At 44.0% G+C, this 13,608-nt stretch overlaps 1 protein-coding gene across 2 annotated transcripts in view; it reads left to right on the top strand.

Annotated features, from left to right (window-relative positions):
- Positions 1 to 13,608, top strand: part of LOC142993647 (chloride channel protein 2-like) — a 106,434-nt gene that overhangs the window by 28,592 nt on the left and 64,234 nt on the right. For both annotated transcript variants that reach the window (XM_076144409.1, XM_076144410.1), the window contains exon 2: positions 1,534 to 1,684. In XM_076144409.1, coding sequence (XP_076000524.1) covers positions 1,534 to 1,684 — 151 coding nt within the window. The remainder of the gene's footprint in view (positions 1 to 1,533; positions 1,685 to 13,608) is intronic.

Here is a 13,608-nt window from a genome sequence, read left to right as displayed (position 1 = left end):
TGGCTATTTTATATCCTTTTCCACCGTCAAGTCAAGCTATCCACCACAGTGTTTGGACTGGAAGTTGAAACGAATGAATCAGAAGTAATATTATGCTGTGAGATTTCGTGACGGATCAGATTTGTGGGCTTGGCAAAAATGAAATAGTCAGAAATAGTATTATGGCACAAATGAAAAAGAATCTAATATGGATTTATCTGTAAATTTGCCTTAGTTTCAAGCAGGAAAATCACATTTCAAAGATATTCTTTTTCAGAAGTGACTGGCCAAGAATACGTTTGCTTCTTATGTGCAAATTTATCTGTATTATTCTACACTATTGACCACTGGCTGGGTTTTGAATTGAATCCAGCAGAGACACATTCGAGGCTTACAGGATTTCCTGTCCCTGCACGTTCAGATGAGTTCATATGGAAGAATCCTAGAAAAGAAAATGGAATGGAACGAAGAATAATCCATACCAACCTTATTATGCTGCAAAAAGTTTATACCATTCTAACCTTATTCTATATTTGGCTCTGGCTGTGGTTATAATGTTTATCGCTGTCATCACTCTTACAAACCATCCGTATTTCATTGCCACCACTCCTGTTGCCCAGTTCTGCTGTGAATTATCGTTATGGGGTTGTTCATGCTATAAATATGGATTGGCATGTTAAGGGATTGTACCTGGTTGCGTGTGTAACTTGTAGTCCAAAGGAGGTCATTAGAGGTTCTGCTTCCTGTCTAACACCCAGGGGCGTTAGGGGATGGAAATTAAGATGACTTAATGCTTCTCTTGTGTGTTTGTTTTGGCTGTTTTGCTGGGGTCACTATGAAGAGTGTGTAGTCAATGAGGAGGTATACTGCTCAGTGCAGTGCGTGCGTGCGTGCGTGCGTGCGTGCGTGCGCGTGTGCGTGTGTGTGTTTCTATGGCAGTGAAAATTGATAGTTTTGATCCCCACACCGGTGTAAAGGACTGCACTTTCCTCCCTAACTGTGTCGGCTGGATTGCCAAGCTCGAGTCAGAATTCTTGTTTGTTTGTTATGCATTAGAAAGTCTTCCGTAAGTATATTTAACAACTATATTAAAATTAATTGGAACTTGTTCGAATTTCATGTGACCAAATTTGGTTAGTGTGTTTGTTTGTTTTGTTGTTTTTCTATGATGTGACACTCCACCCAAAACGTTTTTAACCATTGAGTTTTCGAAAGTTCCAAGATTTGAGATTTGGCTGTTGGTAAGCAGTCCATTCTTGTGCTTCGTCCAAGAATTTAAGCCATAAATGCAAAAGAAAGGCTTAGAATGGAAGCTGTGGAAAGAATAATGTAATCTTTTTCTGTTGAGTTGCTTCACTGACTGAACACTTGGTTGTTACAACAGCCAACACAGTTTCATAAGTGATCTTCAACCATTTAAGGCCTTATTCGCCACAACATTCTTTCTTTCTGGTGTTGAAAGAGAGAAAACACTTTCCTGGAAGGTATGAAATCAGAAATCCTTGGGGTAAAACGAAGCGCATATTCATCTGATCCTTCTCCTTTCATTTCTAGATGTATGGGCGCTACACCCAGGAGCTGGGGGTGTACGCCAAAGAGGAGGCCGCCCGACTGAAGGAGACCACCCAGAGGCGATCGATCTCTGAGCGGAGCCGAGCCTTAGACCTGCTCGAATACGACAAGGGACGCTGCGCCAAGTGTCGCAGTGAGTATTGTAACACAGGGTCACTGACAATGAGAGTCCAACAACTTTTATTCAGATGTATGCAGCCACCATCTATCCAGCTGCAGCTCAGAAAGAACGACAATATTAGTATATGGTGTCTAATTGTGTAGAACAAAGCCCTGAATTCATAAGGGGCACCCGTAGAACAAGAATTGTGAAATGTGTGTGTTTCTGCATGTGTGTGCGCGCGAGTTCACATTTAGCCGATTTGTTTTTGTCTTTTCACAAGCTGATACATGTTCACAAGGGGCCTATTATTGTCATGGTCACAGTGAAGCTTAATATGGAAGATTTCGTGTGTGTGTGTGCGTGTGTGGGTGGATCAGCATTTCCTCTTATTTCGCCAACTCAGTCTGTGTGTCGCGTCCTGATGTTCTCCAAATAGAGACAAAGAGACTTATTTGTCACGTGTGTGCTCAAAGTTGCACATTGTCAGTGATGTATTCATAACACACCCGCTGTGACGAATCGGAGACAACTTGTTGAATGTGAGCGTCCAGTCATTTCAGGAGTGTGTCCCAAGTCGCCGTATCAAAAATGTCCCCCAGTGAAAGCTAATCAATATTTCCAGTGCAGCGTAATGTTAATTTCAGCCTTTAATATTTAATGTATGAGTAGCCTTCAGGTTGAAATAAAATGCTTATAAATGATTTTGGTCAGGGAGTGTGTTACGCTGTTTTATGCTCTTGGACCTCCAACACACACACAGCTGTTTCTTAGATTTATACCTACAGAATCATTAATTTGATACATTAAATAATCCTATATAAAACTGTGTCGTCCTCCAATTATGACTCTTAACAGGTTACTGACTACAACCTGATCGCCCCATATCCACTGACAAACAAACTTTGATTGGGTTGTTGTTAAAGTGCCACCATCACTTCGATACATGTCTTCATAATAACAATTTTGATTCTGTGACTTGGAATTTTAGGCCAAAACATAAATGTGGTACCACAAATCATGCCCAACCTGCCCAACAACAAGTTTCCTTGAGGTAATAAGGAATGCAAGTAAAGTAAGCTTATGGAAATCAGTGATACTTGCTCAGGCTGTTGCAATATCGATACATGGAGAATGATGATAACTGATCCATCGGGAACAAATGATCTACAGGTTTCTTTGGGTCTCAACCTGCCGCCCTTCATTCAGCAGCAGAGTGTGATGACTTTGACTTTCAGTTCCCCTCAGGAAAGTTTTAGCAAAGTGATGGAATTTGACATCAGTGGTTCAGCTTTTGCCCCATTAGAAGAGCAGAATAACGGCTCCACACAGCAGCCTGTGCAGCCTAAGCACCACAGCCCAAAGGGGGACATTAGCTGAACATTACCTTGTGATTCTGAGGGCTCTTCTGTTCTAAAATGGACTTGCTGCCTGTGTGATTTTTTTTGCGTTCTTAAGCCTTCTATCATGCCAGAAAGTGGACGTAATGAACGTAGTCATCACAACAGGAAGCCTTTGCATTTAATGATGTCATGGGTGTACGATCAGAGAAAAGAATTCATATTGCTTTGCAAACAAAAGAAACCGTTCTCCTTAACAACAGAACACACACACATACACACACCATGCAGCAGTAGATGGAAACTCACTGTGAGGCACGAATTGAAACTCCAGTCGAGCATTATTTGTCGAGGGATCTAATCTAGTGACCTTATGGGACTTGTCACTACATATCTACATCACATCACTCGCTCTTTCTTCTTCCCTTGCGTGCATCCCCTTGATTTAAATCACTGCTGAAGTGCTCTTGAGCTCGCTGGCAAATTCCCCGTTTTGGCTGCCTGTTCTGTGGGAACGAAGTGAGTGCCCTCTAGTGTAATGAAGAGGTCAGTGCACTCAGCAGGAAGGGCTCATGCCGTAGATGCAGCAGGTTTGTGTTTGTTGGGGTGTGTGTGTTTGTGTCTGTTCTCATCAGAGTGATGAGTTTTGCTGTTGTTACACTGGCAGCTGATGAGTCAGCCATCTGTCTTCCTCCTCTTCCTGTCTGTAAACACCAGGACACCCACATGCCAGAAGTTGAATTGATTGTGTTAGTCAGCAGATGGCATACTGTTCCTTACATTAACATTAAGTCAGTAGATGCTGTTACCCAAGGCGACCTACATATGAGATCCGAGGCAGAACCCAAGCAGAGATGTAGTCCGTAGAGAACAACAAGATTTAGTGCCCATTCCCTGCCAGGGAGGTGTTGCAGGATGTGTGAGAGGATGAGCCTGTACCTGGAGCTCTGCACTTAGTACTTGGTATTCAAAAAGTACAGAGGAACTCATTTTTTAGTGTAAATTAAGCCATTTAACCTGAGGTATGCTGCAGATGTATGCAGGTATGAAGTCAAATCGGGCACACACACACACACACACACACACACACACACACACACACACACACACACACACACACACACACACACACAGGCACACACAGGCACACACACACACAGGCACACGCACACATTCTTCTTCATTGCTGCTATGGGTGTATGACAGTAACTGCACTCTGACAGGGAGGCACATTAATGCCCTGATTCACAATCGCACTGCCACAGTGTCGCCCTGCTTACATCAGCACAATGTCTTTCTCTTATTGCTTACTCACTCACTTTCTCCTCTTGTTTCTATTATGTGCATGCATATCTTCCCCTTCCTTTTCTGGTTTTTAATGATGCTAAATTGTCTAGCCAGCAGAATTGTCTGAATTCTCTGGTCCCACGGGAGCTGGTATCATTTTAAGTGTTTGTGTGTGTTTGTGATATGTTGGTACAACTCTTCTCTGATGCCCCAGCTGCTCTGTGCATGTTAATGTTGAAATGTAATGACGGCAACAGGAGCCCATTCCAGCATTCAGACAAAGAGACCAGTGTGTCTATGTCCATCAGTTAGTTCAGTGATGATAAGGTCACTCATGTAAATTCCACTCCGATCGGAAACCAAAGCCTTGTTGCTTTCAGTTGGTTGTATTCGCCCTGTGCCACCCCAACTCCACGCTTTAGTTAAAACATCAATATGCAACGTTTCCTCTCTGGTTTTGCCTTTTAATTCAAGTGCCCAGAGTTGCTAAATGTAAACCATCAGTCATGTCATGATGCGGACAAGCAAAACAGAACTTCCAAAGTGAAGTTGGCGTCGCCGTGCCTTCACAGACGTGGGCGCTCGAGCAGCAATCTGAAGATGTTAATGTTCTGCCACCTCGAACAAGCTGTTTGTCCTCATCCTCATGCACAACTCGCTCGCATGCCAACAGCTTCCCCATTCCACTGAACAGGCGAAGCGTCCAATTTAATATTCCAGTCCAGTGAATGCGCTTCAATATTCATGGGATCCTCTTACCTGGATGACACAGGGACACGAATCCTTGCAGAATTAGGCTTTCTTCCGCTTTCTGGTGTTCAACACGCCTGTCATTTACATGTAAGAAAGCCATTTTTTAGGATTAGCAGTCTCGGTTTGGTGCTGCATTTACTGTCGCAGCCTGTTAAGGTGAAAGGGGCAAAAATGTCGCATCTAGAAGATAATGCGGTAACTTTCCTTTCACTAGTCTAGCTGAACATTCTCTGTCACGCTGACAATTTATGTAAAATACTGTAGCAGTGCTCGTTAAACCCCAGTATAATGCCTCTTTTAGCCCAGTATTTCTGCTGCTTCAGCTCTGCTTCAGGTACAGTGTGTAGAGTTGTACCAGGAAGAGCTCAGATTGGGACATTTTGTCTGTCTGATTGGATCTTTTCCACAAAACCTCAATTTGTTGAGGGGGCTGACTTCTTCGCTCAGAGAGGACAGGTTACGTCAGCGGAGGACATATCGGTCTATGTATACATATCTTGAATGCTTATTTGGTCTGTCCCATTTTCTTGTCCGTAGCAGGGAAGGGATCTGAGCCCATAACCATAAAATAATAATTCTGGATTTGTTAACAAAGCCCAATTCTGGTTTGATGATGAAGTCCAAAAAGACATCAGGAAGGAAACTAATACTAATAGATATTTTCCTTCTAACTATCCCTCGGCTTGAAGGCCACATACTGACAAACTTGAGGACAACTTGTGGGCTTCATGTGGTTGTTGTGCCAGTTTGCCAGCAGGGAGCAGCATTGAGCTGAATGAGCAGTGGAGAGGACTTGGAGGAGGCAGAGGACAGCTGGGATCAGAATCACACTCCATAGTGAGGTGCTATAGCGAGTGATCCTGCTAGTTCTGTCCTGTGCCTGTGTGTGTGTGTGTGTGTACAGGTGTGTAACAACAGCTCAGACTGACTGGGGATATCAGGAAGGATCTCCAAATCATATGGCCTTGTTCTTAGGGTCGTGGCATTTTCACACACACACCTCTATCCTTGATCTATATTTTGGCATTTCACATTTGTCTGGCTTTGGTTAACCCTAATGTAATTTCCCTATGTAGCCACCAAAGTAATTTCATTCCATTTGATCGTCACATGTGAATGAATCAAATTTCCGCCTCGTGTTATTGTGCTGTAAAGGTTGATGGCCCAAAGATAGTGGATGTAATTTGAGACTGACCATTTTAAATTGAATCCCTGTCCCAGACGGGGTTAAAAGGTAAGGATTACACAAGCAGTGTGATTTCATTACTCTCCGTGTGTGTGATCGTCCGTCTCTCTGTCTGCCCGTCTGTCTGTCTGCCCGTCTGTCTCTGTGCCCTGTAACATATTCTGTCCAAAGACCTCAACCATGAGAGAGGACATGAAATATTTATTTGACAAGAGGATGCCGCTCACATACACAAACATGCAGCAGTAGAGCGGGAACGCAGTGATGCACCAATTTCAAATCCCAGTCAAGCTTTATTTGTCCAGAGATGTGACTTGGTGAGCTGATGAGACACGCCAGAGCACGTTTACATCACTCTGTTTGCTCTCCCTCTCTCTCGCTCTCATCTCGCTATCTCTCTCTCTCTCTTTCTTCTGCTCTCGCCATCGCTCCTTTCTTTCTTTTCCTATGTCTTTGTGTGGAATAGGGAAGGCGTCACCTCTGACCTTTGAAAGAGACTGAGAGACACTTGGAGAGTGAGACTGAGAGAGAGAGCAAGAGATAGCGAGATAAAGTGACACAGAGAAAAAGACGGAGGGAGAGACCCTGAGAGTGAGACACACACACACACACACACACACACACACACACACACACACACACACACACACACACACACACACACACACACACACACACACACACACACACACACACACACACACACACACACAGAGAGGGATAGACGGAGTGATGGACACACACGCGCACACACACTCAAAGAGAGACGCAGGGATGGGGTGGCGGAGAACAGTCATGCTTAAGGGTGCTGTCAGTCACTCTGCTGGTGTCACACGCTCCCCAATGGCCTCAACGTCTCATAAGGGACACACGCACATACACACACACGCCCATACTCACACACAGCTGCATCCACAAGGCAATGAAAAACACACAGCTGCCCCTTTCATTTTCTCCTCCTCCTCTCCTTTTCTCTCCGTCAGTCCACCTGCACTGCTATGTCATTTAATTGGTTCCAAAACACACACACACACTGTCACACACAGTGTTTTGCTTCAACAGGTGTGATGTCAGCAGGAGCTCAGCATGGCGCTTCATGTTGCTATGGTAACCGGTAGGCGCTTAGCGACCATTGCTCAAATTCTCTTCTCTTCTCTTCTCTTCTCTTCTCTTCTCTTCTCTTCTCTTCTCTTCTCTTCTCTGGTAAAGGGATGTAGAGTAAAAGGTAAACATTTGTCAGACCTCATTCTTTGGTCCTTCCTCATCTGAGACTCTTCCACTGCAGCCTAACTCTCACTTGTATCAGACTCGAGGTAGATTCTGCTGTCTTGGCCTCATGCTGGTGCACATTGCTGCCCCTTGTGTCTGATTGGGGAAACTACTGTCTATGCATGTTGTAAAGGACTCAATTGGCTTGGATTTGACGTCCCATGATGCACGTGGCAGCCATGATGCATAACATGTGCAGTCTGAGTGGAAAGAAACAAGCCACATCCTGAACCTACTTTTCCCAAATCAACAACTTGTGCAGTGAATGGACACACGTAGGCCTGGCAAGTGACTGAACACACACAGACACAGACACACACAGACACACACACACACACACACACACAGGGGGTGGCAGGCTGTTTGAATACATATAAGCCACGTGAGTGTGTATCCTGTCCGTGTTGTGTCGGGCACCATGCTGACGCACTGTGGGGGTGTTGAGACGTCATTCACATTAAGCCGTCAGCCAAGTCCGGGAAGTAGCACAACTGACACACACACGGCGTTAAACTGTTGCCTGTGTGATTGTTGGGGTGTGTATTTGGAAAACAGAGAGAACTTTCACTTTAGTATTGAGATTTGGTTCAGTGCCACTCAGACGGATTGTTTATATGTGAGTGCGTGTGTGTGTGTGTTTAAGTGTTTGTGTTCTTGGATTGCTGTCGTCGACTGCATCCACTATAGAGGTTATGGCCCCGTTCCAAAGTGTGTGTCAGCAGCAAAGGGAATGGTCACTACCTACAGCATTCATTTGCATTGATTCTTCCGATCCTATGCACCGCAGTTTGAGGCATAATATCAGCCGTATTACTATGCCAGCAGCAGCAAGATGGCATTTTCCTGTTTAATATTCATACGTGTCACGTGGCGTCAGTTGCATGTGGTGCGGTGTCGGTAATTCCACGTGGTCGCCACAGAGGGGAAACGTGCCAAACGGAGGTGATGATTCCTGCGACGTGACGGAAAAGGAAAAGAGATCCGGTGCATGAGATGTGTTCCGTTTTCATCAACTCAAGACGGAAACAAATACTTTTTCAATGCGATGTCCTCATAGCGTGGTTGCGTAATATGAGCATGAAAACAACAGATTTTGGCAGTTTTCTTCTGTGTGTTCCTCCGTCTGTGCTTTTTCCTGTTTGTCCTCGCGATAGATTTGGCATTGGACCACGGACGACTGATTCACAGCTCCAGGCCAGAGCTTTAACCAGAATCGATGGAAGTGACATTTGATTTTTTTCGTGTTTTCCTCACAGATCAGTTGCACATGGAAAAAGAGAGAGAGGGGGGGGGGGGTCATGCATCACATGAGTTGAGCTAATACACTTGTTGTAAGCCGACAGAGCGTTTGTATGTTGGTGTGAATGAGCTTAAAATGATGAAACGCAGCTCTGTTACCTGGAGTACAGCAGCATTGATTTACTGTGATTTCAAAACACAATCATGAGTTGTATTGTATCTTTTCACATGCAAGTCCGATCTTACTTATCTTTTATATTTCTTTTAATTTTGCCCCAAAGTAGATTTTTTTATTTTATTTCAGGCCATTAAGTTGCAGTTTCATACTTCACTTCATATGTATAACACACACAAGCATACGCACACATGCACAGATGCACACACACACGCATAGCCTGAAGTGTTCTTCTTGTTTGGGAGTTATCAAAATCCATCCAAGTTGCTGCATCATCTTAACTCAAACATCTTTATTTTGCTGACTCGCAGATTGTTGGGCTTTGAAGTGAATTCTCGACGGATGATTCTCACACATCAAACCTGTTCCAAAACTTTTGGAGGCTGTACTCGGTTTGCTTTCTGTCAGCTCTTCGGGAGACGATCCTTGTCTTCTCTGGTCCTCTGTGGCTCTCTTTTTTCTTCCACAGTAACATGCAGCTGCTGAGGGGCCCAAAACTTTGCAAAAGTTATAGTTTATTAACATGCTGCTAGCAGTTTTGCAGAGCATTGCTGCAGTCCTCCCCTCCGCCTGCAGGGTTCTGAAAAATGCAAGTCGGTGGATGCGAGCAGAGCGGAGAGGAGGATTTGGGGTTAATGAACAGTGATGGAATGGATTGAGTCACAGCATAAATACTACTTAAACGTTGTGTCAGAGAAATCATACTGTATCAACATACTGTACATTTTTGGGGATAAAAGCATTCATTATCTGAATCTTAATGAAATGTAAGGTTATATTAGGGTATATTAACCAGAATTCAATATTATTCTGGTCTATTTTGAAATCTTTGCGATGCCGAAAATTTCAAAAAGTTTTTCTCTATTTTGCTGCAGCAGCACTGTGCACACTGAGTGAAAACTCTGCAAAACACCCACATTTTTTTTTTTTTAATTGATACAATAAAAATCAACTTGGTAAATTGGACAAACAAACGCAAAACAAGTTCAGACTAATTCACATGACACTGGATTTGGGTTGGTTTTCAGGCGGCATTGAAATCCTAAACTTAATGGGCAGCCAGTGTGAAACGATGAGATGGGAGTCGTTCAGGGTTTGATCTTTGCATCTGTTAGTAGATTAGCTGCAGTCTGGATGACCTTTAACTTTACAAGACGCCAGTACGAAGCATTGCCGTAATCTAGGCAAGATGATGAAGATCTGGGTGGGCGAGTTCTGCATCAAAGTCAGAAATAACAACAAAAAGCAAATGTCCCCTTTGAATCCCAGGTAATCTATTCCTAAAGACGGCAGAGTCGCCATGCTTTAGTTTCATGTCTTCGGCATTGATCGGCAGTAGAAATTAAAAGTCTACATGAAGGTGCTCGGGCTTTCTGGTGCAGACGTATAACTCAATAAGCAGATGTGTTGACAGCCTCTTTACTGTGGCTTTAAGCCAGCAGCGCTCAGACAAAGGCCAGAGTTTTAATAACGCAGTCATTAATTTATATGTTTGTGTGAATTGTGATATAAACATGTGGGTTTTATAGCCGGCTCCTCTCTGCAAAATCGATGGTTATTAGACACCAAGACGCCGGCGGCTTTTTCAATTTCTTCACTTCTTTTTCATTTATGTCTGGGACTTGCTTGATCTTTTCTCACACTCACGTTTTGGCTGTTTCTAGCTTTCCTCCTTCCTTCCTTCCTTCCCTCATTCGTCCATTCGCCAATTTTACGTCTTTCTTACTCTCCTGTCCTGATAATCCCGTCATTCTTCTGACTCCTATCCTCTGCCTCTGTGTTCCTTTCCTTCCGTCTGTCTACTCATCCTCGCCTCCTCTTCCACAACCTTTTCTCCTGTCCTCTCACTTTTGTATTTTTCTTTTTTTGGAGTTGTATAATCCCCTAACCTCCGTCACTCTCCCCACCTGTCATATTCCCTTCCTCTTCCTCAATACCTGTTACCTCTGAGCACTCTTCACTTCCTCTCTCCCTGCAATCCATCACCACCTCTTCCTGCTCTCCAGTGGGTGTAATCTTCTGTGTGTGTGTGTGTGTGTGTGTGTGTGTGTGTGTGTGTGTGTGTGTGTGTGTGTGTGTGTGTGTGTGTGTGTGTGTGTGTGTGTGTGTGTGTGTGTGTGTGTGTGTGTGTGTGTGTGTGTGTGTGTGTGTGTGTGTGTGTGTGTGTGTGTGTGTGTGTGTGTGTGTGTGTGTGTGTGTGTGTGTGTGTGTGTGTGTGTGTGTGTGTGTGCCTGAGTGAGAGGTTGGGAGAGAGATGGGGAATCTCTTTCTCCCTCATCTCTCTGCCACATGTTCTGAGTTATTGCACTCTAATCATCACTGAGCTCAGAGCCTTTACTCATGGGCCAATCATTACACACACACACACACACACACACACACACACACACACACACACACACACACACACACAACCTGTTCATCATAAGTCTTTTCAGTGACTGTTACATTTTACTCCATGATGAGAAATTAGACCAAATGTTCGATTAAAATGATCTGCATGAGTTTTAGTTTTGCGTGTGTGGTGAAACTTTCAGTACACACACACACACATATAGCGGCATTTGGACACCGTATTGCATGTGAAACTGGTGATGTTCAGAACTACTTAGGAGTCAGTTTACCTGATTTACCCCAGAGTAGGAACAACACGGCTCTTTCAACAAGTACCTTACACATTCCAGCTGTTGTGAGATGGAAGTTGGAGTTACATCACCGTCTGTTGGAGTTCTACAGCAGCCAAACTTACCAGGTGTGTTTAAGATCTCACCCACTCCCCAGGCAAACAAATAGACAAGACCAAAAGACACTGTTTGGCCTGATGGTGGCGCTGTAAAAGCTTTGCTACATGTTGGCCTCTAACTTGTGAACCCTAAGTGACGGAAAACTCTAACAATTTTCACAGCCTGCAATTTGTCTGGATTTCACAACATTTCGTTCACATGATCTTTGGACCAAGCCAATCAAAAGATGGTTGAACTTTGAAAATTCACAATTGGTCACCTCCAACATGCAAGTGAAGTTTAGTGTTGCAGAATCTAAACACAATGTATTTTTGTCAGTTCTTACCAAGCCTGACATCCATCAAATTGTCACAATGTGCGTGTACCGCACTAGTTTCAGCTGAATAAATGTTCAGGAAGGTATTCAACATATAAAATGTAGCATTGATCATTCTGCTATCAAAGCCCCATAAAATCAATCACATGTATGATCTATAATGTATCAACAGCAGATTCTTACACACTGTTACTACTGTCTTTCCTTGCATATTTCCTGCTTTTCCATCTTCTTCTCCCTCCCCTCATGTCTGACTCTCCCGTTCTGGGTTCTCGGTTTGTGCTTCATCATTTCTCCCTCTCCCTCTCTTACCATCGCCGCTCGTTCATTTGTCACCGCCATGCGTTTGTGCAGATCTTTCATCATTCACAAACAATAATAACGTTATGTGGACAAATCGATTGTTCTTTTCACACAAAAGGAAACTTGTTGAAAGTATATTGTATGAGTGAAGACATACACACACACACATACACACAGAGGAACGCTGCTTGTGTTTAACTATGTTGTGTGGTCTATCTATCCTCCAGGGTCAGGGTACCCGTACGTTCTGCCAGCCCCAGCCCAGGACTTTATCTCTGGTAAACAAACAAAAAAAGACCCCCTGTCTGCCCCCCCCACACCCCCCTTCCTTTTATCAACTACCAGCTATGCCCCCCCCCCCACGTTTGCACTGTTGCATTAATATTCCAGAATTAATATTCCATATTAATATCCCTGTGTGTGTGTGTGTGTGTGTGTGTGTGTGTGTGTGTGTGTGTGTGTGTGTGTGTGTGTGTGTGTGTGTGTGTGTGTGTGTGTGTGTGTGTGTGTGTGTGTGTGTGTGTGTGTGTGTGTGTGTGTGTGTGTGTGTGTGTGTGTGTGTGTGTGTGTGTGTGTGTGTGTGTGTGTGTGTGTGTGTGTGTGTGTGTGTGTGTGTGTGTGTAAAAGAAGAACATTCTGGGCACAGGTCTAGGTCTGATAATCCTGCAGGGTGCAAAGCAGTGCCAGCAAACTATACACACACACGCCCACACAGTTTTGGAACACACTCCTTGTGGCACAATATTAATCAACAGTCAACATGAAAAATATGTTTGTTTGCATGTAATTCCCCTTCCAGTGTACAGTATGTCTCAGCCCGGCCTTATTAAAGCTCACCGCAAGCATTAGTGTAAAGTAATAAAGAGCTTTGAATAGCTTAGTTCTGTGTGCTGGTGTGTGTGTGCACGTGTGTGTGTTAGTAGAGATGAATGGTTGTGATTAGGGATTGCAAGCTGTACATGAGCGTAATGATCAATGTCTCCCCTCCTCCTACTGCTAAAACAACAGACGAATGATTCATGGCTACACACCCTAAGTCCATTTGTTGCCACCACACATAGCTCTGAAACTGATGTGTATGTCACCTGTATGAATATACACACACACACCCTGAGTAACACCTATGAATACATATACGTATGTGTTAGTATTGCCATTTCTTTTACGAATCGCGGCGTTATGCTGTGTGTGTGTGTGTGTGTGTGTGTGTGTGTGTGTGTGTGTGTGTGTGTGTGTGTGTGTGTGTGTGTGTGTGTGTGTGTGTGTGTGTGTGTGTGTGTGTGTGTGTGTGTGTGTGTGTGTGTGTGTGTGTGTGTGTGTGTGTGTGTGTGTGTGTGCGCATTAG

This window comes from Genypterus blacodes, unplaced genomic scaffold, assembly GCF_046128005.1.
Source record: "Genypterus blacodes isolate CSIRO-AG114 ecotype Tasmania unplaced genomic scaffold, CSIRO-AGI_Gbla_v1 ptg000003l_1, whole genome shotgun sequence".
Taxonomy (NCBI): domain Eukaryota; kingdom Metazoa; phylum Chordata; class Actinopteri; order Ophidiiformes; family Ophidiidae; genus Genypterus; species Genypterus blacodes.
This window is presented reverse-complemented; position numbering and strand designations above follow the sequence as displayed.